The sequence below is a fragment of the Brachypodium distachyon genome, chromosome 4, assembly GCF_000005505.3.
Source record: "Brachypodium distachyon strain Bd21 chromosome 4, Brachypodium_distachyon_v3.0, whole genome shotgun sequence".
Taxonomy (NCBI): Eukaryota; Viridiplantae; Streptophyta; class Magnoliopsida; order Poales; family Poaceae; genus Brachypodium; species Brachypodium distachyon.
The window spans coordinates 6,204,785-6,229,669 of NC_016134.3; the positions used below are offsets into that span (position 1 = coordinate 6,204,785).

Here is a 24,885-nt window from a genome sequence, read left to right on the forward strand (position 1 = left end):
ACGTTGAGCCCACTAAAAACCTTCGTTTTGACTCCAGTTTCTAGTTTAATTTGTTTCCTGTTTGTGAGAGAAAAACCTCTACACATTTGCTTCAGCTGATTCCAGTGTAAACCTGATCACACCCCACCCACAGTAAAAGTTCTGTATACCGAGATGTCTAGACTGAATGTGAGATTAAACAGCCTTGGGAAGTGATTAGCATTACCTACAATTCGCCTACAAACTGCATAATCCCAGAACAAATGTGTGAATCTCCAGCCCTAAAGGAAATCTGTTCAATAGTTTTACCTTTGAAGTATTTCCTTTTTATCACTTCTGCACACTCCCTGTCCATTCTCTAGCTTCCAAATCCACTAACCCAAAAGACAAATGTTCATGATACTGAGATCAGAAACACTCAGATCCCCTTGATGTTTTGGCTCACAGATTTTGGGCCAATTGACCAAGTGGTAGTTCTTTGACCCTCCCCTTCCAGCCATAGAAATCTACATCTAACAATGTCCAGTTTTTCTTTTTCACACCTCTAGATCTAGGGATCTCAAAAGAAGACATCATATAGTTGGGTATTGAACTTAAACAAAAATTAGCCTGCCACCTCTGGAAAGCATTTTACCTTGCCAGTAGGTCAACCTCCCTTCAACTCACCTGCAAACACACACACACACACACACACACACACACACACACAAAAAAAAAACTCCCTTCAACTCTATCTTCTATAGTTTTCCAATCTTTAATTAAGCATCTCTTATAGTGCAAAGGTATGCCAAGATATCTATTCCCCTGCTTGCAGGTGGAAATGTTCTCTAGTATCTTAACATTTCCCAAAGCACTGCCTAGACAATGCAGAAATTTTTTATGAAAATTAATCTTTAAACCTGACATTTGTTCAAACATACAAAGAATAGATTAGAAGATAGTATCATCTGCCCATATTGCAATATGGCATAACCTCCCTCAACTAGATGAGAAACCAAACCTTTAATCAAACCTGACTGCTGGGCTCTAGGTTTAGCAAAAGATGTTACAACTATACAACTGTCAAAAAAGACTACGGAGTTATAATAAAATGAAACACTAAATGATAAGAACTTAATCTAAAGATTCTGTTGTTAAACCAAGCTCCTATTGATTCATTAGAATGCACATTTTCTTTCCCTTTACAATCACAACACATATGCACATCACATTTCACATTAGTAAGGAGAGTCCCAAGGGGGGGGGGGGGGGTATACATACAAAATATACAGTAGAACACACTTCTACAACATTGTCAGCTATTCGCCTTTGTGTTCAAGGCATCCCTAAGACCGAAGCTAAGGTTGTACTGATGGCCTTTTCTTCCCAAACCCTGCGGTTGATTTCTGCATCATGGCCACGAACTCATTGTAATCTATGCGCCCATCCTGCACAAACATTTCCGCAAAAAGAAAAAAAGAAATCTTCAGTTTTAACATGGTGAATAATATTTCAGTTGCTATAGGTACCATCATGGTTAATATAACTGCCATAGTGTAGGACTGGTCGTTTGGATTTGATGATCTTACATTGTCCTGATCTACTTCGCCTATCATGTCCTCCAGTCGAACGTCCTCGATCCCAAACTCATCGCAGGCCTGCTGGAGCTCGTCAGCCGTGATGTATCCGCTGCCATCCTTGTCGAAGTACTGGAAGGCAGCATACAGATGGTCCTCCCTCTCAACTTTGTTGAGGTGTAGAGTGGCAGCTATGAACTCTCCATAATCAATGGTGCCACTATTGTCAATATCAGCCTGAAGAATGAAGTCAGCCAAAAATGTTTGGTCACACACATGGCGAAAGCGTTCACCAAGACAATTACTATTTCAACAATTAAATCTCCTTTCCCCTTACTGCAAAATTCAACAATTCGATTGATGAATACCTCCTACCACAATGCAAAATTGGATGGATAATTAATGCATCTGATTCTGAGCTGAAATGCTTTTATCATTATAAAAGTGTATTGAGTGTTGAGCTAGTCCATTTCACCACTGATCATCCAAAAGGGAATGACTTAATCGACTGTACTTCAATACATCAACATCTGAAGAAATGTGAGTTCGAAATGGTTATGAAGTTTCTATTCTGTATAAAATTCCAATTTGATGTATAACAAGGTAACTCCATTTTAGTAATTCTGAATTTAAACTAATCTACTATAATATGCCATAGTAAATTATATATTTATTTTGCAGGGTTTTGTCCTCTTAGATTAATTGATTTTAGACTGACATTTGTTTTTCTAGTTCTGGACACCCTAGGGTGAAATAAAAATAGTAAGTAAATTTCCATGTAGTAGTACATCAAAGACCATTTGAACTGGCAAAATGTGGGGGTTGGAAAAGAAGCTTACAGCCTGCATGAGTTGAGATATCTCAGACTCCTTCATGTTGGCGCCCACCCTCTCCAGCCCAGCCTTGAGCTCCTCGTAATTGATCTGCCCGCTGTTGTCGGTGTCCATCATCTTGAACATCTCCTTCAGCCCCGCGATCTCCTCCTCCGACAAGTTCTCCGCGATCACCTGCGCGGTCAGTCAATCATACAACGTCAACATCTCCTCAAATGTCAGATTAGTCACAACGAAACAGGTGAGGTTAATAAGCATAGAAGACTTGAGGCCAGTGAAACCGGTGCTCACTCTTAATGCCATCTTCTTGAGCTTGTTCATCGCCGAGAACTGCTTCAGCCGCGACAGGACCGCCGAGTCGAGCGGCTTGTCAGGTGCCTCGCCAGTCATCTGCAGCCACGGGTGGCCTGCCGGGAAGAAAATTTTCACACGTGGAAAAAGCCATTAGGCCCATTGCACATTTGCAAGATGTAATAAAGAGCACTACACAAAGGACTACAGGAGGGTGCAGGCAAACTGACATAGGACTTGGTGCGCTGTGAGCCGCTTCTTGGGGTCCCTGACGAGCACCTTCCTGAGCAGGTCCTTTGCGCCCTCCGACACGCTCGGCCATGGGTCCGAGTCGAAGTCCAGAGTGCCGTGCAGCACCTGCTCGAATATCCCCTGCTCCGTCTCTGCAATTTTATGTTGCAATTTCAGAAATGCAGATGTTGAATATCGATCCTGAAGAAGCAAAGCATGCAAAGTATGTAAGTACCTGCCCAGAAGGGAGGCACGCCGCAGAGCAGGATGTAGACGATGACACCGGCGCTCCACACATCAGCTTCCTGGCCATAGTTCTTCTTGAGCACCTCGGGCGCGACGTAATACGGGCTCCCCACGACGTCGGTAAACATCTCCCCGGGCCGGAAGAACATGGATAACCCAAAGTCAATGGTCTTGAGCGCGGCGTCCTCCTCATTACCCACAAAGAGGAAGTTCTCAGGCTTGAGGTCCCGGTGCATGACCCCGAGCGAGTGGCACGACTCGACGACGGCGACGATGACGCGCGCGAGCTCGGCGGCCTGCCTCTCCGTGTAATGCCCCCGGCGCACGATCCGGTCGAAGAGCTCCCCGCCGGCGCAGAGCTCCATGACGACGTGCACGGCGACGGCGTCCTCGTATGCGCCCCGGATGGAGATGATGCTGGGGTGTCCCGCCAGGTGGTGCATGATCTGGATCTCCCGCCGCACGTCCTCCACGTCCTCGTCCGTGATGAGCTTCCGCTTGGCGATGGACTTGCAGGCCAGCTCCTGCCCGGACGCCTTGTCCACGCACAGGTACGTCGTGCCGAACTGGCCCTGGCCCAGCTTCCGGCCCAGGCTGTACTTGTCCTTGAGGTTCTCCGTCTTCCGCCGCAGCACGGACGCCACCTGCAGCCCCGCGCTGGACACCCGCTTGATGTGCGTTGGCTTCTTCGGCCGCGACTGGGCTTGTTGTTGTTGCTGCTGCTCTTCTTGTTGTTGGTGGTGGTGGTGGTGAGGGGGATCATTTTGGACGACGGGCTGTGGTTCTGGAGGTTGGGGTCTGGAGGGCTCGGAGATGACGATGGGGGCAGGAGGGGCCGTGTGGGTGGGCTCGGGCGGGGGCTTGATGACGGCGGAAGCGCGTGGGGGAGGAGTTGGGGTGGAGGCGGTGGGCTGGACGACGGGGACGGAGCGGGTGGTGACGGTGGGGCGGGAAGGGGAGGAGGAGCCGGCGGGGGCGCCGGAGCGGCGCCAGATGGGGCTGGAGAGGGCGCTGAAGAAGCGGGTCTTGGCGAAGCTGCGGCGCGGACCGACGCAGCAGACGTTGCCCATCGGGCGCGCGTGCTGCGGCGGCAGCGGGACGTCCACAACGTGCGTGCGCCGGCGGTCACGACCGGAGCCTCCTTGGTCGTGTCCTGCACCGTTTAATCCGTCCTCTGCTTCCGGGGCATGGCGGAACGGACGCCGAGCGGGGCGCGTTCCGCCGGGAGGAAGCGGACGATCGACGTTCGAGGGGAATTTTTGGCGGTGTTGGTTCGTCGGAGGAGATGACTGGATCGACTGGCGGGGGGAGGGAAAAGAAAGGAGCTAAAAATGGGGAACCGGCAAAGGAGAAAGAAACAGAGTGGCAGCACCGAAACGGGCCTCTAATTTTGGGGAGAAACAGAACAGGGGAGGATGCGGTTAGGAAACTCAAACTGGGATCACGCGCGGGAAATTTGGTTCCCGCGGCCTGCCTCGTCACGTTTTTGTTTCCTCACAATTTCTTTTTCCCTCAGTGATTACAGCTCAAAATATGGCAATCTACAAAACAAATATCATACTCTTTCTATCCCATTGTTCTCGTGTCACCTTAGAACTCGTCGAAAAGACACTTCGAAGCAGCTTCGACGGAGCTACAAGTTCAAGATCATCAGACTTTGTGCTCCCTCCGTTCCACTTTTCTTGACGTTTTAGTTTTTTCTCAGGTGCCAAGGCACTCCTCAGCGATAAGTTGTGAACGAAACTACCCCCACATGTGTCTTGTATGCCGTCTATTGGTGGTTGTTTTTCTTTTCTCGTTGCCCCGTCGGGTGAGCCGCATACCCAGCTGCTGCATGTGTGGCCCAAGCCCTGATTTGACAGCACGGGAGAGCAACAGAACGTCTCGGGAAGGAAAATTAGATTAACTGTGGACCGAAACATAAGGGTATTCCGGTCACCAATGGACTCGAAGAAGGAGTATGCCTGCAAAATCTGATTCGGTGGTTTGAATGGTACGCCTGGAAAAGTAGGACGGAGGGAGTATATCGCTTGCCCGACCTGCCATGATCGTCATTCTTCGCAATATTGGCATTCGAAACAGAAATAGATGGCGTCACCACATCGGTCGCCGCTTCATTGCCAATAGTGCCTCAACATCCATGATTGAGGATCTTAATTTGCATGGCCTTCAATTTGCAGCCGGACATTGGCGAGTGCTGATCACCTTTGCTATTTCACGATCTAATTTTCGAAGAATCGACCGCATGGTCCTCTCTTGAACTAAGAGGGGGGTTTCTCGGGTTCGGGATGGAGAAAAATGAGGCGAAAGAGTAACCTTTTGATAGGAGAATTGAAGATAATTAATTAGGGAGATGATCTCTCTGAGACAAGTACAAGTCCAAACAAAGACAAGAGACCAAATATCAGTTCGATACTCTGATTCTTTTGGCCTTGTTGCCGAGTACACCCCATGAAGAAAAAGAAAAGCAGACCAGTAAAGGAGAAAATGTGAAGCTAATGGGCTGCATCTTCCCTCATGCAACCTGTAATTGCAACGCTTAATCACTAATTTTTTTTACATTGATCCATTTGCACGGTACAGCAGGGAGAGCCCAAATAGCCTCATGCCGAGGACTCACTCACCTAATGGCGGCAAGGGGCGGGCCTATGCCGCATACTAGGAGGGGAGAGGTCAAGAGGAGGGATTAAACCTTGGTCAGCCCCTTAGGTTTTGCAAAGGGACAACCAAATAACAAAGCGATCTCTCGGTCCGGACAACAATCTTCCAAGTCCAATGAAGAAAATCCCCGTCGATCTTGAGCAAAAGGACCGTCCATTCCAGAACAGATGCCATTTCACACCAGCTGCTTCTGCTCTGACACTCGCATAGTATCTCCTTCCGACGCAAGGCACGGACACAATCGTCGTACCAGCAAAGTTGACCGCCAGACGCAAAACTCTGCTCCTCTCTCTTCTCCACGGCTCCACCAACGTCTGAACAGTCGAATAATTCCGGACTATACAGGCATCCGCACACGCCATCCACAGTGCAGCCGTACCCCAAAGCTCATCGTTCGATCGGCCAATTTTTTCTCCTTCCCCCCACGCCATTGCACTGCAGCAAAGTTGATTCATTTCATTTTCACTCTCTGCGCGCGCTTCCTTCAATGCACCCGGGCTCCCTCTCGTGCTCTGCTCCCCGACACGAAAAGGACGGGGCCTTCTCTCCGACACACGCCCCCCCTCCCTGTCTGTCCCCCACTCCGGCCTCCACCACCTTTTCTACCCTCAAGCTCAGCTCACTCCACTCCCCACAACACAACGCAACGCAACGCAACGCGCTCCGAGAACTCACTCCAGACCCAAGTCCAAGGGCGGCAATGGCGGCGGCGGAGGGGGCGGGGGAGCCGGAGCTGGTGTCGATCCCGGCGACGCCGCGGGGGCTGTCGACGCCGGAGGGGCAGAGCACGCCGCCGGTCCGGAGGGGGGCGGCGGCGGCTCTGGCGAGCGGGGCCGGGACGCCGGTGCGGAGGGTGGTGGAAGGGCTGCGCGGGTACCTGGAGGAGGTGGGGCACCTGACGCGGCTGAACCCGCAGGACGCCTGGCTGCCCATCACCGAGAGCCGCAGCGGCAACGCCCGCTACGCCGCCTTCCACTCCCTCAACGCCGGGCTCGGCTTCCAGGCGCTCCTCCTCCCGCTCGCTTTCCCCTGCCTCGGATGGTCAGTACTAACTTCACCGCATTCTCCCTCCAAACCCCCCTTTCCCAAGAACAGATCATACTGTTAGCTAGCTACTGCCGCGCGCCGAGCTACATTTGCTCGTTCATTCCCCTTTGTCAACTTTTGTTGTCTTGGATTTTTTATTTTTTTTGAAGAAACGTCCTGGTCTTTGCTGATGTAGCACATGTTTGGTTCTAACTTCTATTTGAACGCGCTTTAGAGTTTAGACTGAAGCTCTTTTCCAGAATATTTGAAGGGGATGGAAAGCTCTCTTTCTTTTAGTTTAGATATTTGTTTTTCAGGTTGGAGCAGCTTATACGACTTCTCTATTGTTCGTAAATAACTTGTTTTTTGACAAGTTACTGGTAGAATCTTAGTTACTTTGCAAACTTAAAACACCAAAGAGAATGTTCAGCACTTCAGCACAGAAACTCTGAGAGTTGCAAATATTTCACAAACCTACAATTGGGAAATTTGATTTTCATGGGTGGATTTTTCACTTCAATTTATAGGTCAAGTGTTGTAAAAATATACAACTGCCTCTAAAAAAGACATGTACTATTCTGGGAAGGAAAAAATATAAATTACTATATGTTATATTCATACAGTGAACATACAAGTGTGAAATGTCATTCCTCTGTAACATAATTTCATATATTTTCCTTGGAGTAATAGTTACTGGCAAATATGTTCTGAAAAAAATTACTAGCATGAGACTAGATCTAGGTTGGTTTCAGAAGGGTACAACCATTTCCATTCTAAACAGATGGTTCTCTTATACTGTAGGAGCTGGGGAATAATATCATTGACTGTTGCTTATTTCTGGCAACTATACACACTCTGGATTCTAGTCAAGCTTCATGAAGCTGTTCCAGGCAGGAGGTACAACAGATATGTGGAGCTTGCACAGGCTGCATTTGGTGAGACAACATGTCCTTACCTATTTTGCCAGTTCATGGGGATTAACTTTTTATTGCAAGTATGATATCTCTGACATTCCTGCTGTCAACAGGCGTGTGCAATGTATATCATCATTGTCCTAAGACGATCTGTGTCATGTAGCTAAAGATAGAATCTTTTAACATTATCCTGTACTGTTCTAACAGGAGGTGAAGTGTTCAGTGATGGGGTAGGTTAATGAACCATCACACTCATGATTTGATCACATCTGGATCAGTAGAAATGCTTCCTTGATGGTTAGCATGTCAGTCTCATGTTACAGTGGCCTAAAATGTGGAACTTTCTGATACCACAATTACTCTATGATCCTTCTAATCAAACTATTGCATCTCACAGTTGTAGTAATCATTGCATCCTGTTATACCAAACTGAGTACATGCAATGTGGCTAGATTGTCTGCTGATTGGCTACATCGATTGCAAGGAAATTATTTTGCAGGACAGAAAAATTAGCTGGATTTACTGATTTCTACTTGTTTATTCACACAGGAGAAAAACTGGGAGTGTGGCTAGCTCTTTTCCCAACTATTTATCTTTCGGCAGGCACTGCAACTGCATTGATCCTTGTTGGAGGAGAGACTATGAAGCTCTTTTACCAAATAGTGTGTGGCCCCCTCTGTTCACCGAGTCCTATTTCGACGGTCGAGTGGTACTTGGTGTTCACATCCTTATCAATCATTCTTTCCCAGCTACCAAATCTCAACTCGATCGCTGGGATTTCACTTATTGGTGGTGCCACCGCGATAATGTACTGTACCATGTCCTGGGTTCTCTCTGTCAGCCAACAACGTCCACCAGCAATCTCTTACGAGCCAGTGAAATACACTTCATTTGGTTCATCCTTATTCGCCACCTTGAATGCTCTTGGGATAATAGCCTTTGCATTCAGGGGGCACAATCTTGCATTAGAAATTCAGGTTAGTACTAAGCAACCAGTCCTTTCAGACTTTCAGTGCTATGTACTACATGTATTTTCGTCAGGTTGCTTCATTGGTTTGAATTAATTTAACATTTAACATCCAGGCGACAATGCCGTCGACTTTCAAACATCCTGCACATGTGTCTATGTGGCGTGGGGCCAAAGTCGCATATCTTCTGATTGCAATGTGCATCTTCCCTGTCGCCATTGGAGGCTACTGGGCCTACGGAAACATGGCAAGTACTTCAATCAATTTCTCCTCATTCATCATCCCATTATGCTGTACCTAACGATCCTTGGACTTCTGGTTGTTCTTTCTCATCAGGTGCCACCAGGAGGGATGCTGACGGCCATCTACGTCTTCCACAGCCATGACATCCCGCGTGCCCTCCTCGCGGCGACGTTCCTCCTCGTCGTGTTCAACTGTCTGAGTAGCTTCCAGATATACTCCATGCCTGTGTTCGACAGCTTCGAGGCCTTCTACACAGGTCGCACCAACCGGCCATGCTCAGTCTGGGTCCGGTCAGGGTTCAGGGTCTTCTACGGGTTCATCTCGCTGTTCATCGGTGTCGCGCTGCCGTTCCTCTCCAGCCTCGCTGGCCTGCTGGGCGGCCTGACGCTGCCAGTGACCTTTGCCTACCCGTGCTTCATGTGGATCTGCATCAAGAAGCCTGAGAGGTTCAGCTTCAGCTGGTACCTGAACTGGGGCCTTGCGCTGCTCGGCACCGCCTTCAGCGTGGCCTCCTCTGTGGGTGGTGTCTGGAGCATCATTAACACTGGGATGAAGCTCAAGTTCTTCAAGCCCAACTAGACGAGCTACTACTTTCCAATTGCTAATTAATCCTATTCGGGTGTGTTTATGGACTTCATGATACATAGATGTGCTTCTCAATTATGTTGCATGCCTTGGCAACAAAAATGGCATTAAGGGGTGTTGATCTTATGTCAGTAAAGTGTGTCCTTGTAAAATGTAAGTATCCACTGTTGGATAAGAAAAAGATTAGCCGAGAAAAGTTCAATGTAATGGGAACAATGTATGTCATTACTGTGTTTATGTCTACCCAATGCCTATGGTAATTGTGAGTGCCTACAGAAAGGGACGGAAATAATTAATATGCTGCCATACAGCAGGAAAAAAATTATCACCTAGATTTGAGCAAAATCCACCCCAATTCAAGTACCGCTGATTTATTTTTTCTTGAGGGAAAGTGAATTTTCTCGGGGGAGCGCAAAATTTAATGAATATATATGTAATGAAAATTCTCGCTCTGATCAAAAACGCACGGCTCGGATAAAGTTGGAAATCTCACCAATCGCTTAAACAAACTTAAACTCAAATGGAATTGCCACCTTTTATACGAACCATGTGTTTTTGATACAAGGTCTGTGAGAATAATTTGCAAATCTATGGAAGATAAGTTTTCACCGGACACATCGAGCTCGAAGAATACCAGGAATATATTTTTCAAGAAAAAGGAATACCAGGAATATGAAATTCTGTGGGGGTGCGCTGTCGAATATCTGGATCGAACGGCTGCCGTTGCTTGTCGCGACCAGTTCGCCGTTCCGTCCATCCACGGACCACGGAAGCACGGACCACCACCACCATAGCCCCTCCCCGAAGGCGATCCTCTGCCCCCCTCTTCTTCCAGCCAGCCTGCCGTCTCGAGATCCTGCGAGGCTGCGACGCGGTGTGGCGGCGGCCGGCATCGCGTCCTAGTGGGTGGGAGAGGTGCGTTCTTGGTAAAAACTCGGCATCCTTGGCTGCCCTTGGGGCAACGAGGCTTGTGCTGGATTCTGACCTCGAGGTAGGTACGTCATATGTGCCCCGTATCGATGCGTGTCTCCCCCCTTGTTCGGCAAGTTAGGCCATCCGCGTGGGGTCTTGCGGCTCCGTAGAATCGGCACTTGATCTAGACAACCCAATTTGATGTCTGATGTGTCTCTTGTCTGCGCAAATTTAGGCGTTTCTTGATTGCAAAGAACCTTCCTGGTTTTGCTTAGCTTAATCGGTTATCAAGATTGCATATTTGCATAGTTGCTGGTTACTTGCAGCCATCAATTGTATTGCTAATGCATGGGCACGCTATGAAGATTGGCATAGATGGCAAAGGGTTCAGCTTTTCTGAAATGCCACAAATCTTGCTGTTCATTGTAATCTTGTTACCATTGTCATTGCCCCTCATACCAAGTTCTCCTGTATTTTACCATCGGCCAGCCAGGAGTTGTCTGGGTTTAGATCTGTATAAGGAGGGATGGCTTCTTCTGTATTCAAGGCGATGGCTGAGAAGGCAGGACCCGCCGCTCGTAAACAGGCCTTAACGTTGACTGATGCGGCAGCATCTAAAGTACACCACCTGCTTGATCTCCGACAACGTTCTTATCTCCGCCTTGGTGTGAAGGCGCGCGGTTGCAATGGGTTGTCCTACACATTGAATTATGCTGGTATGCTGATGTCCTCTGTAAGATCTTGATGTGGAAAATGATTCTTGTTTTCTTGGTTTAGTATCCATGTTGAGGCATATGTAAACTATACGGTTACTCTTTGGTGAACACAGTTCCGCTTGCATGCTTCCTAAAAAATTAGTTTGATGCACGATTCTCACAGTTGATCATAGAAGTATCAGCTGGAGGGCATAAAATCAATCTTGATGCACTTCTTGTCATGGTTTTATTTCGACAAGAATTTAGGATCAGAGGGAGTAATTTGCATGCTGAGGTTCACATATTCTTTCTAGTTATGGCTGATACAATTCGATAGGACTTCCCCATCTGAACATATTGTTTCTACTTATTGGCTTTATCTTTCTTACAGTTAAGATTTGGCTTTCCAGCGTTTAAGTGAACTTTCCAGGAATGTAATATTTTATGGTTCTTTTGGTAGAAATTTGTGACATGTGCAATTAAGTATTTAAAATGTTTCCATTGTATCTATTAGTCGATAAGTGAAGGATGAATTGCTTGAGCCTGTAACAGTCTCTGTATCCGTGTTTGTTTAGAATTCTACCTCTGTATTGACCATATGAGTGACATGTTGCTAGCTATAATTCAGATATTCAAACATTGACCCTCATTGTAGTTACCGTCTTACCGAGGTGGTGTTTCATTATGTTAATAGAAATATTTGTTTGGCAGCAACACATAGTCTGTAGTGCCTATCATGGCAATCAAAACATGGACCTAAAAGGGCTTGTGTGCTATTAACTTGGAACCTACTTGTCCAATCAGTTTGCACGTGCACGTCCTACTGTGTTAAGTGTAAACAGCTAAGTGATGATTTTTCAGATGAGAAGGGGAAGTTTGATGAGCTTGTGGAAGATAAAGGAGTTAAGATACTAATCGAGCCTAAAGCTCTTATGCATGTCATTGGAACCAAAATGGATTTTATTGATGATCCTCTTAGGTATGCTTCTTTTTTACACATTTGTCACTTGTGTGGACATATTGAACTGTGACACATTGTCTCGCAGATCCGAGTTTGTGTTCATGAATCCTAACTCCAAGGGAGAATGCGGTTGTGGTGAATCCTTCATGACAGCAACCAACAAAAGCTTGGCATAATCCAGCAAATTGCTATGGTAATTTGTAGATTTAAGCCTCAATGATAGAGGTACAAATTACATTTCAGCTTCATAGAGCTGACAGTTGTTTATTACATAGTTTGGTTTTCTTTGTTACCTTTGATCTTACCTCTGGATCTTCTGCAGCAAGGGATATCCGCACTTCTCTCTTCTGTTGCACCATCTTATTGTGCTCTTGACAACAGCACATGAGATCGGCATTCTAGATCAGGGGCAATGTTTTCGGTTTGATACCCACAAGTAGTTAAAAATGGGCATTTTCTCTGCAAAGGGTGTGGACACAGCGGTCTGTTATGTCTTGCAACATTTGTCCATTGCACCTTGCTGCCTTTGTAACCACAAAAAGGGCTGTCCATCTGCCTTCTGTTATATACGAAGTTCAATCTTACCTTCATGGTGACAACCTGTTCTCGTTCAGTGGGTTGGAGAAAATTGGGATCGAGAAGCAAAAAGGTAAATCTATCAGAACCGTTGCTGTGACTTAGTTTGTTGTCATTGGCTAGTCTCTGACACGAAAATAACTGAGCTTTTGGTGCATATTTTTTAGGAACTAAAAGAGAATTTCAAGCTTTACCAAGTAAGACTCGTAAAGGAAACCTACCATTGTCCTGCAAAAATAGACATAACAGAAGAGCCTTGTGCAAAAACGTTAGAAATATTTCAGAATTTCTCAGGACTTCTTGAACTTTCATCGCCAGCCTTAATTGCATGAATCGCACCTAGAACCTTATGACAGATATTACACAAGTTGTTCCCTCCCTCTGCAGCACTCGAAATTCAATGCTGGGATATTAGGGCTGCCAGAAATGCTGTTTTTTTTTTGCTCCCAAAAAAAGGGAAGAAATGTTGCTTTTTGAAATTATGGGGCAGTGTTTAACTTTGGATGGTATATTAACTGCAAAACAATCCCAAAACATGTTCTGAGGCTTTATCAAATCGAAACTGAAATTCTGAAACATCGCAATGTAAAGAATTTGACACACTGGGGCCATCAGTGCCATTGAGAATGCCATCTCTGGTCTACCATGAGTTGGAAGTGGTTTATGTTCTTCAGTTGGAAGATCAGAGTTGTAGCTCGAGCTGGTACATACAGGCAAAGACTTTCTGACATGATGCAAACCATCCTTTTGTGCCAGTATCAACTCTACCACCACCCTGACCTCTTGTTTTGTCGCTGCCATAGACACCATATTGCTTATCTGGGTTTGAGTACCCCAGCACCATTGTGAATTGGAACACCTGTTGGCTGTTGAGGTAGAATTATTGGGATCTGCTTGTTTGGATGCTTACTCAGAGTTGCCTTGAGATTTTCCTTGCTTAGGCACACTGACAGGGCCTCCTTCGGTCTCATTTTCCATGTGGCTTTTGTGATTGTACTTCACTTTTTTCGCTTGTACAACTTTAACATTTGATTGGTAACCTCTGCAATCAAGTGAAGAGAAATGCAGTGGTGTATCATAAGTAAATGGAGCAAAACCAAAAGGAGAAATATGGCCACTCTATGTTACCAAAGGTGAAGAAAAATTAACTGCGAAGAGAATAACCAAAGGCTTGAATGAACAGGGACTACCTTGCAGCACCACGAGAGCGCAGAACTGAACTGCTTGCACCACCAACTCCTTAGCTCCTTAGTCGTCAAAAGGTTTCAGAAATTCAACATTTCGTTTGGGTGCGGCACAGAGCAGGTTCTGTAAAGACTACAGGCTTTCCTGGGCACATAGAATTTCAAGCAACGGATTGGAAGTACTATGCATTTTTACCGTTTTCTGTTTGTTAACAGTGAGGTGCTCTTTTGGTGTCGATTCTAATCGACAACAGCCATACGGACAGAGACTCGATCATTTCCTCTTTTGCCGTGTTTGCGAGAGAGGCCGACCGGGAGAGATAGAAGCAGAGACACCGAGTTATACATCATGCGCTCATGGCAGGCAGCGCGCGGCCCATGCAAAATACTCTCTCCGTTCCATAATTTTTATCAAAATATTATATGTATTTAGACGTTTTTTAAAATAGATACATACTTCCTCCGTCCAACAAATGATGTCTCAGGTTTGACCAAATTTAATTGCATCTATACACTAGTTTGACCAAAGTTGAATGCATTTATACACTTAAGTGTATAGACTTGAGACATTTGGTCAAACTTGAGATATCTTTTGTTGAATGGAGAGAGTACATTTTTTTTAGCAAATTGAGACAAGAATTATGAAACGGAGGAGTATTATTGATCCATCCACGGGTATACTGCTGCCAGCCAACCAGCCAGCAGATAGGGCGTGGACAGCAAATTACAAGAGGAAACAAACACAATTATACAAATCCGGAGTTGCAACAGCAGATACCGGTCGAGCTCTGCGTACGTACCTCCGTCTCAGATTACGAGTTACGACAACTCAAGGCTAGGGCCGCTGAAACCGCAGAGGTTAATTCTATCCGATGGGTGTTGCTCACATGCAGATGCAGGCAACAGTCCAAAATGGCAAAAATGCCAGTACCACCAGTACTGGTACATACTCCTACTGCTGTCTAGCTTGGAGGGTTTACGAGCACGGGTTGTCGCCCGGCCAGTCTGTGGTTGGATTCAGGTAAGAAATAAGTAGTCCGGTTATCTGGAGACCAATCTCAGAATGTCCGCCTAGGTTTCAGCCGAAGTCCGGGAAAACCACATGGAGTACTCCGTATATTTCTTGGCTACTTGTAGTATTAACGTCCAGTCTTTCTATTTGGAGGGCGTTTGGATCACAGGCCCGGCATGAGATTGTACGATGTACTTAGTAAGAAGAGTACTCCCTCCGTTTCATAATTCTTATCGAAATACATGTATTTAGACGTTTTTTAAAATAGATACATTTATTTTTGGATAAATTTGAAATAAGAATCACGTAACAGCAGGTACTTACGTGCCGGGGTGAATGGACCCGTCCATTCACATTCCGCTTTGGCGTTTTTCACCTGGCGATTTGACGCAACACGATGGCATGCCTGCGCTGTTCCATCTTCCGTGGCACGTCCAGGACACGAGAGGACGCGAGCCCATGCGTACACACAAACGAGCCGGGAAATGCGCTATAGGGAAACTCAGCAAGCCATCCATGAAGATCCATCCACGCCCAAAAAGGGCCGGGACAAGTATATCGCGTCCCGTCGGCCGGGGCCCCGACCTTGCAGCTCTTTTGATCTTTTTGCCCCGGGCTCTGGTCTTCATTTTCTTTTTATGCTCGACGAAACTTGCATACAGCTTGCTCACTCCGTTCCATCATAATTCTTGTCAAAATATTACATGTATTTAGACGTTTTTAAGAATAGATATCTTCATTTTTTGACAAATTTGAAACAACAATTATGAAACGGAGGTACTAATTAGTTGCGGAAGTGAATGTATAGTTTTTTAAAAAAAAACTAAAAGAACTCAATTCTTGAAAAAACAATTTTACTAAGAACTCAAGGAGTTTAGTTGAATGCTAATCTAGATTAGCCGTCTAATTGTCACATTCAAGTGTCTCTTAATGAGCTAAAGACTAGAGTCCTTCCGTTCTCTGATCTGTACAAGATAACCATATACAAGTCATCCCCTTTTCGAAAAGAACCATATACATGCAAGTCATGACATAGGTGGAGCAGGTGGCCAGGAAGTGTTAACTGAACATGTCTGAAGACTTAATCTCATGATCAACGCTCCACCATCTTGAAGTTTTTCGTCTTGTTATAAGTATCTTGTAATTAAGTAAGGTGGGGTTGTGCGCATCTTTCTGCATAGACTGGGTGATTGAACTCTTGTATGGTTGTATCAGCTTGATATGAGAACAAAAATTCATAATCTGTTTTAAAAAAACTATTCCTTCCGATTCATAATAAGTGTCTAAAATTTTATACTAACATAGTACAAAGTTGTACTATATTTGATACACTTATTATGGATCGGATGGACTAGCATGTTGTGTGTGCTATGTAAGCACATAACTAGTAGTCGAGTCACAATGGATGAAATGTTTGGCGGCAAAAACCATTTCTCTGCTTTACTAATTACTATATTGTATTGTCATCTTCTTTATTTCTACTCCGACTTTAATCTAACAAAAGCCCACCTTTGCGTTACTAGAATATTCACACACAAGCACACGAAAAGGAGACACTATGTTTGTTCGTACATCCTCGATGCTCTGATTATGGCCACTCCTCTCAAATATTAAGAATGCTTGAGCAGTGGTGTCCGGTGTCCTTTCCTATATAAAAAAGGTTCGTGTTACAAATGCTCAACTGAAAACTCGTTAACCTTAATGTTGATCAGAAATAGCCACATCAATCGTGTTGATATTTCTCAGTCTCCTGATTATCTTAAATTTCAGTCAACGTATCAGAGTCATTAGATTAAGGTCTGATGCTCATATTCACTTGCTCATCTTCCGTGTGCTATCGTTGGATTAAAATTCGACGGACAAACACGTCGATTGATTTCTAGAAAACGGCGAAATTACCGATGCCAGTATATACCGGCGCGGTTTCATCTGCTGGATCATCGCCGATGTGCGCTCGGGCGGTCGACTTCTAGTTAAAAATAGACGATATCTCAAGGGCAAGACCCAAACAAAATAAGGCGCTTCTCTCTTGCTCTCCGGCCGGAACCACACCTCCACCCAAAATTGTCTTCCCTCCCGTCTCTTTTATAAGGTTCCCACACTCTCTCCTAAACGCCTCTGCCATCCGTCGCTGCCCACCAAACTCCTCGGAGAGTGAGAGCCCATGGCCCGCCTCTCACCGTCGCCTTCCGGCTCCAGCCGCCGTCTGTCGGAGCTCCTGGAGGAGCAGCAGGAGCCATTCTTCCTCGACCTCTACCTCCTCGCCAAGGGCTGCTCCCCCACGCTCCTGGACTCCTCCGCCGGCGCTTCCTCCTCAACTTGCTGGCCCAGGAGCAGCCGCACCTCGCAGGCCCTGAAGAATTCCAAGAAGACGCCTGCCAGCGGCGTCCTCAGGCTCCTCATCTCCAAGATCCTAATTCTCCGCGGCACGACGGCGGCGGCGGCTCCAAGAAAGAAGAAGCTGCAATTCGACGGCGGCAAGACGCCGAGTAAATTAAAGCAAGCCGTCGAAGTAAACATGGATGAAGCAGAGGAGGAAGAAGACGACGACGACGACTCGTCGAAGCAGCTCAGCCCGGTCTCTGTCTTGGAGCCGAGGACTTTCGAGTTCGAGCAGCAGGCGCCGCCGGCGTACGCAAAGAGTAAGCAATTAACACAAACACGCAGCCTTCCATCTCTTAATTTCCTCTGTGCCATTTATCGGAGGAGCTCACACAGGATTACTCTCAACCATTGCAGAAGCCATCGTTATCTTCAGGGAGCTCCTGGAACATGCGGCGGCAAACAAGCAGCCTGCACGCCAGCCACCCAAATCCAAAAATGGCCTCATGGACACAAAAACAGCGGCAGCCCCGGCGCCGGCGCCGACGAGGACGACTGGCCGTGCAGCCAGCGCTGTACAATTGGAGGAGATGTTTGAGGCAGAGCTTGCCAAGGCGCACGAGTTCATAGCGGCGGACATGGCCGGGGCGATGGCAAGGCTGCGGGACGACGTGCGGTCGGAGCGACGGGAAGTCGCCGCCGAGCTTGCGGCCGCCGTGCTCGAGGCGATGACGGAGGAGATAGCGGCAGAGATATTGGGGATGGACCATGAATCCGATGATGGTGCCGTTGAAGATCGAAAGCGGTGTTTGGTGATGAAATGCTGATGGACTGGTGCTTCTTGACGATACTGATATACTTTTGGTTGTTTCTTGGGTGATGGATGTAACTGATGTGTATTACTATATGGTTGATCGATGCTGGTCTTAAGGTTATCATGTTTAAGATCAGTTGCTAAAATTAATGTAAATAAGGATTAGTTGCTAGCAGGCCCTTGTTTTGATGATCTCAAGTCAAGACTAAAAAGAGTTCTTCGCACAAATGCCACCACAAATCCGGAATATGTCACCGCGCTGACATTTTTTAACAGATGAGAATTGCAGTTATATTTTTCAAATTTGTAAAAATTGCAGTGGCATATATCAAATTAATCCTAAAAAAAGTCAGCCTCAAAACTAATGAGTAACAAAAATAATAATAATATGTACATAAGTTTGTTTGTTTAATGTTGCCGGTCCAATTCAACCCATCATACATAATTTTGACTTTCAAAATTGATGGTACACCATAATGTGCTAGTCTTGTGTACAACAGGCGGACCAACAAAATGAAGGCTCAGTTTGGAGTTACTGAATTGTGATATGTGATGAATTTATTTTATAAGCCACTGTGAAAATTACACGTGGAAGAAAAAAAAATTGGTTAGTCAAACTAAAAAATAGCCAAAAGTTGGTTGAAAAATCTGGATTATCATCGTTCAGTTCAGTGACAAACCTCAGCCTAGATGGTAAACTTATGTACGTTATGGTAGTTTTGATTGATTACAACTCGTTTGGTTCACATGTTTTTTTTCTCGAACCAGTTTGAACTCAATCCATTAATAAAAAAGAAAATTGCCTAGTTAACTAAACAGAAAGCCGGACGAAAACCATAACAAACGTTCATGGCACAATTAAGAAACCTCACACACAAGACACGGCCGACCTAATTACCCATACCCACTCCATGCATGTTGATGAAAGAAAGCTGTCGATCATCGAGGTTGTACAAAGAAGACGTCGTCATTACACAAACGCTTCTGCAGAGCTAGCGATTCCGACTTCCGCCACCAACGCCCAAAACAAAGCAGGATGAAAAACACAGGATTAGAATGTCATGCCACGACTGAAGCTGAACTTTTGTCTCGGTTAATTTCGTTAATGAATCGCTGTCAAAGAAAAGAAAAACTCATGAAGGAAATGTCCAGCAATCATGTTAGTTATATAGATCTCCAACACGGAACAGGAGTTTGTGCAGTGAAGTTTTTTGGCTCAAGGTTTAGCTTAACGAATTAAATACGACCCGCATTATGTCCCCGGATCTTGTTAATTTTCTCCTGTTAAGTCAGCATTATCCTACGTGTACCAACGCATGAGAGCAGCAGGATATAAGAGAGGGACTCCAGTTTGGTGAGTAGTTTTGATTGTTTCCAACAGCTTAGCTTCAAATCAATCATGGTGCACGGACAGTACATGTTCTAACAGGCGGTGTGGTGAACCATTTGCCTTTCAGAGTCGGCAGCTTTAGCACACGTAGTACGTCCCAAAGCAGCACTGCTCATCAATTATCAGCCGGCGATTGATCAACCACAAGGAAGGGAAAAAACCCTTTTGTCCCGACTCCGTCCCATCCCGTTCCGTTCCGGCGTACGACGACGTTTCAGCAATCAGGCCCGGAGAGAGTGACGGCGGAGCTACTAATCGGTAGCTAGTGTATCTTTTTCTTCCTTCCTTTCTTTTTTTTTTCGTTGTGTGCAATGCGTTGTGTACACGTAGACGGTTCAGATGTTTTTATTGGCGAGCATTCAGTCAGTCAGAGGAGTATTTCGAATTTTGTCCAATCCCCTGCCCTGCGGTTGGTAGATCACAGAGCTAGGCTCGTTGCCCATCCCTTCTTAGCTCTCTCCTCTCTCGAGTCAGCGATACAATATATCTTGTATGAATATCGGAAAGATCACCCAATATTCTAACACGATGTGCCATTTGCAGATATCGTATATATTCCCATCTCCTCCTTGTCATTATCATATTCTTGCACACGAGTTAGCTAGCACCACACGATGCCAATCAGATAATATATGCCTAACTAGACGACAGAAAATGGGGAGAAAATAATTAATTAATACCCGCACGCACTGATGGTTTTGTTTGAGGACGCGCGTACGATCATCACATGATTAAAGCACGGGTGGAAGTGTTTCCCAGCTGGAAAGGAAGAAAGGATTTGCTATTTCTAATGTAGGAATCTGTTGCGACAAAGTCAGGGCCGGCCGGTCTGGGCTTGTACTTAACACGCATGGTAGTACGTAGTACGTGTGTGACAGGAAATGGATTTGATATCTTTTTCCGATAACTGAGAATGGATTTGATATGGTTATTGGTTACTCAAATCATTTCGATTCGCCCGTTCTTTTCTCTGGCCTGTTTCCCTAGGCATGGCGCGCGAAACCATTTCGGATAGAAAAAACAGAACAAAGCTCTAGCTAGGCGCAAGCGTAACCCCCCATTTCAGCATGGCTTCAAGATCTGGGAGTTCAGACAGAAAATGACAGAGTTCAGGCAGAAAACATATGCTCCTTCGGTCGTCCCATATTATTAAGTGTTTTTTTATTACATGTACTAAAGTACATAAATACATTCATATCTAGAAAAATTTAAATCATTTATATTAATAAATATGGAACATAAGGAGCATATGTATGTGCCGCGTCCGGCCACTAGACTTGAGGTAGCACCAACCATCTCTGTACTAGCTAGCTAGCTAATTTGATGGCCTACCGGCTACGTCGTACGTACGGGCGCCGTATTCACTCTCTGTCAATAATCAGTCCTGAGGAGTGAAAATTGCAATTAACTTCTGTAGGCTAAAGCTATAGCATGCAGTACAATGATAGGAGTATGGTGTTTTTTGGCAGGCACGTCTTAGATACTCCATGTGTTGTGCCTTTTGTTTTGGTTATTCCAATTTAACCCTACTCATGTTCAGCTCAAGCACAACAATGCTGCACCAACGAAGAGCTTCACAACGTAAGACGAAGCCATAAGAACAGTTGTAGGAAGATAACAGTTCAGACATTTGTCCTCGAAAAAAAAAACAGTTCAGACATTGCATGCACGGTGCCTGTTTGATCCTGGCAGCTGAGCGTCAAAACGGACCGTGCCAACAGACAAACCGCCGCCGCACGCACGCTAGCTCTTCTTGGTCTTATTAGAGCATGTACAATGCAAGATGCTTAGGTGGGTGGTTAGAAAAATTAACCGGTTTTTGTTAAGCACTGATGCTTATTTAAACTAAGCGGATGCCTAACTTGGCACCTCCTCTATACAAATAAGCACTGGTGCTTAAAAAAGTGATTGGTTTATTTTCGTAAGCACCTGTCGTAGCACCTTGCATTGTACATGCTCTTAGGCGCCAGCCAAACCTCCCGGTGCTTCTTTTTCTTAATCTCTGGACGATGTGATTAGCAGTGGCTCATCTCTCCTCTCTCTCAACCTTTATCTCCGGCGCGTGTTCCAGATCCCACCTCTCTCCTTCCTTTTCTTTCTCTCTCTCATCCTTTCCTCTCCCACCCCTCTCCTCCTCCCTCACATGGCTCCAGATGCCAAGGTTGCTCTCCCTGGCGGCGGACTCCGATGAGGAGAAGGCGGAGAAGGAAACGGCCGAGGCAGCCCGTGGCTTCGCCCCACCGGCCCTGCGCCATGAGGTCCCGCAAGATCCAGCCAAGGCGCCAGGCCTCCGCCGCCGACCAGGGCCGCCCCGTGCGCCACCGTCTCGGCCTCCGCCGCCCCCCCCCCCCCCTCCGCGGTCTCGGCGTCCGCCTCCGCCCCCGTGCGACCCGGCCTCCGCCGCCGCCACCGCTTCGGGCCGCCGTCTCGGCCTCTGCCTCCACCCCCGTAGCTGCACCGTCTCGTCCTCCGCCACCGCAGCCGGCCGTGGACTGGGCCACCATTTGTCATCTAACCTAATGTACTTCACATGTATCCAGATTTGTGTGTGATGTACTAAGATGTACTACCGGATGAGACACTTACTATTGAGATGATGGCATGATTTACTTACTTTCGTTGTGGATGAGATATTAGGTTTTGTCTACATTTTAGATAGACTAGCAGGTGTGCCCGCGCGTTGCTACGGGTCAATAAAATCATGACGCTGTCGAGGTCGGCATGTGGGTGTGGTGGCGTCGGTTGTAAGATGAAGTAGGAAAAATCGTGAAAAAAATTGGAGGAAAAAAAAATAACGGGCAGTGGCATATTGGTTGTAATTTTAACTGGAAGAAAAAAAAATAACGAACAGTGGCATATTGGTTGTAATTTTAACGAAGTTAACCTACGACCACGACCGTACCATCACCACCAACTCCAATTTAATAGATAGTAATAGATAATGACTGGTTTTATGTAAATTAAACGATGAGGTACAAGATACTAACATGATGTACTAATTTCGTTGCGGATGAGATACTAGGTAATGTCTGCATTTTAGATAGACAATGGCTGATTTATGTGAATTAAACAACGACGTACAAGGTACTAACGTGAGGAGGTACTAGGTACTGTCTACATTTTAGATATACAATGGTTGTTTTATGTAAATTAAACGACGAGGTACAAGGTACTAACATGATGTACTAACTTTCGTTGCGGATGAGGTACTAGGTAACGTCTGCATTTTAGATAGACAATGGCTGATTTATGTAAATTAAACGACGAGGTACAAGGTACTAACGTGATGTACTAACTTTCGTTGCGGATGAGGTACTAGGTACTGACTACATTTTAGGTATACAATGGTTGATTTATGTTGTAGTAAAATAAAATCCTTAAATGGGCCGGGCCGTAAATCCTACGTGGCGACGACCAAGTCAACATTTCACAAGCACAAGTCAAAGACGCCTACGTGGCGCGGTCAATCCTACGTGGCAAAGGAAGACGACTCAACGAGTCAAGCCTCTCATGCCATGGTCAAAAGGTTAAATGAGCTAGAGTGGGACAAGAAAGGTGAGAGGAGGGGGCCCTTAGTCTATGGTGGACCATGGACCAAGCCCTACTTTTCTCACATGGTGCACACAAAAGCTACGGAACCAAAGGAGCTACGGTTACCATTTTGCCCCCACTTTCCTCTCTCCCTGAAGGGTAGCCATGGTCATTTGTCATGGACCCCTAGGCTATAAATACCCCCCATGGGGGCATGTATCATTCACTCTCACTTGAATAAACTCAAGGGGAGAGGGCTAGAGTGCTCCCTCTAAGGTTTGCTCTCGCGCGCCGCTCTCGACTCGAAGTCGATCGGCCTCGAGGAAGCCTTCTAGGGGACTCTAGTTTCGAGTCTTCGAGCTACCCTTGGTTGGCTCGGGCTCGGAGGAGAAGGGGTTGGGTTAGAGTTCCGAGAGTAGCCTAGCCTCGATACTTGGAAAGACGCGTTCGGTCCAAGTACGAGGCGACCTCGACGAACCTCTCGCCGAAAGGTGTCTTGGGAAGATCCGCTCGGCCCAAGCCCTAGGCTAACAACCCCCTCGAAGCTTTTCCTAACATAGGATTAAGTCGCATCCGCAGGGTCGACTGAACCTATTCAAAAAATATCGACGTGTCAATTTGTCCAAGTGTACGGCGACCTTCGCTATAAGGCCGGCGTACACGCCCTACCTTTATTCCCGTGCTTGTGCCATCAAGCATTGGCACCCCTTATTCTAATTGTTGTCAAGAACAACAACAATGTAAATTAAACGGCGAGGTACAAGGTACTAACCTGATGTACTAACTTTCGTTGCGGATGAGGTACTAGGTACAGTCTACAATGACTGATTTATGTAAATGTAGACTGATTTATGTAAATTAAATGACGAGGTATAAGGTACTAACATGTACTAACTTTCGTTGCGGACGAGGTACGATGTACACTTCAGATTGACAATGGCGGATTTATGTAATTAAAATGATGAGGTACAAGGTACTAACATGATGTACTAATTTTAATTACCATGATAGTGATGTACTTATTTTGATGTGTCTTTGTGTACATTTAACATGTACCGTAGTTTTGAATTAAACAATGGCTGATTTTTATTATCATACACGACAATACATTTCGTAGAATTTGTACTAAAAATTGTTTATGTACCATTGTGTAGTGTACTTATACCTGTCGTACTGTGATACGTACCAACTAATCAAATTAATACAAAAGATATAAGTGGCCCTCTAAAATTATTGTACAAAAGAAACATATATATTAGAGAAAAAAAGGCTTGATCTTTATGTGAGACCGTGAGTGACTGACACAAAAGAGAGAGAAGAAAGATAAAAAATTGACTAACACGGAAAAGGTAACATGCAAAAAGGTGACCTGACACAAGCAGTGCATTTTCTGTTAATTAACTCTCTCAAATATAACACAAAGTAAATTAATTTGATGGCCCCACGTAAACGAGTGGCTACGAAGACAGGGGTAGATCGTGTTAGCTTATAAAGGCGCCACGCTTCGCGCTTGTCTGATTATTCAGTATCACGTTCTCTTTTCTTGTCTGCCTTAATTAGTTTGGCGTTATCCTATTCACCATGAACAGATGCCGGGTCGATCATCATGAAGTGAATTAATGGAGATTGTTAATTGCACGCATGTACTCTGCTGCCTGTGGTTAATTATGCACACGGGCGTCGTATTCTCGCACGCCATTCCTGCGGCCCAACTTGGAAAGATGCCACCTACCAAATACGGCGGAGTAATAATGGCGAACCAAATACACAATACTGTATGCGCGCACGTACGGCTATGATTCGATTGTACTCCGAACTACTAATTTGTAAGTGCTGCTGTTCATGCACGTGTACAGGCATGTGCAGGTTGCAACGAGGTCAACCAGAGGAGTTGTTGCAGCGTCACTATTTTGTCTCACCAGTACGTGTGAGCGAGTGAATCCTAGACAGCATAT

General features: G+C 45.8%; 4 protein-coding genes across 9 annotated transcripts; 3 read left to right on the plus strand and 1 right to left on the minus strand.

The window, feature by feature from the left end:
• Positions 1–1,196: 1,196 nt before the first annotated feature.
• On the minus strand, positions 1,197–4,572 carry LOC100832481 (calcium-dependent protein kinase 27-like). The gene is made up of 6 exons (XM_010240643.3): positions 3,126–4,572; positions 2,890–3,042; positions 2,660–2,775; positions 2,375–2,542; positions 1,548–1,772; positions 1,197–1,406 (listed from the first exon to the last, which is right to left on the minus strand). Exons 1-6 carry the CDS (start codon positions 4,204–4,206, stop codon positions 1,317–1,319), a joined length of 1,833 nt encoding a protein of 610 aa, XP_010238945.3. The 5' UTR covers positions 4,207–4,572; the 3' UTR covers positions 1,197–1,316.
• Positions 4,573–6,336: 1,764 nt separating this feature from the next.
• LOC100826791 (lysine histidine transporter-like 8) lies at positions 6,337–9,793 on the plus strand. Its single transcript, XM_003576166.4, has 5 exons — positions 6,337–6,838; positions 7,625–7,758; positions 8,287–8,714; positions 8,821–8,952; positions 9,042–9,793. The coding sequence occupies exons 1-5, from the start codon at positions 6,498–6,500 to the stop codon at positions 9,525–9,527; spliced, it is 1,521 nt and encodes a 506-aa protein (XP_003576214.1). The 5' UTR covers positions 6,337–6,497; the 3' UTR covers positions 9,528–9,793.
• A 457-nt stretch (positions 9,794–10,250) lies between these two features.
• On the plus strand, positions 10,251–12,702 carry LOC100828527 (iron-sulfur assembly protein IscA-like 1, mitochondrial). 6 transcript variants are annotated; one of them, XM_003576292.4, is made up of 5 exons: positions 10,251–10,528; positions 10,935–11,161; positions 12,002–12,119; positions 12,187–12,294; positions 12,424–12,702. In XM_003576292.4, the coding sequence occupies exons 2-4, from the start codon at positions 10,972–10,974 to the stop codon at positions 12,275–12,277; spliced, it is 399 nt and encodes a 132-aa protein (XP_003576340.1). In that variant the 5' UTR covers positions 10,251–10,528; positions 10,935–10,971; the 3' UTR covers positions 12,278–12,294; positions 12,424–12,702. The 6 variants fall into 6 exon arrangements, with proteins under 6 accessions (XP_003576340.1, XP_024310472.1, XP_010237256.1 ...); XM_024454704.1 differs by having other exon boundaries at positions 10,251–10,524; XM_010238954.3 differs by having other exon boundaries at positions 10,252–10,528; positions 12,187–12,326.
• A 4,199-nt stretch (positions 12,703–16,901) lies between these two features.
• LOC104584398 lies at positions 16,902–18,237 on the plus strand. The gene is made up of 2 exons (XM_010238957.3): positions 16,902–17,515; positions 17,613–18,237. The coding sequence occupies exons 1-2, from the start codon at positions 17,038–17,040 to the stop codon at positions 18,020–18,022; spliced, it is 888 nt and encodes a 295-aa protein (XP_010237259.1). The 5' UTR covers positions 16,902–17,037; the 3' UTR covers positions 18,023–18,237.
• Positions 18,238–24,885: the final 6,648 nt, after the last annotated feature.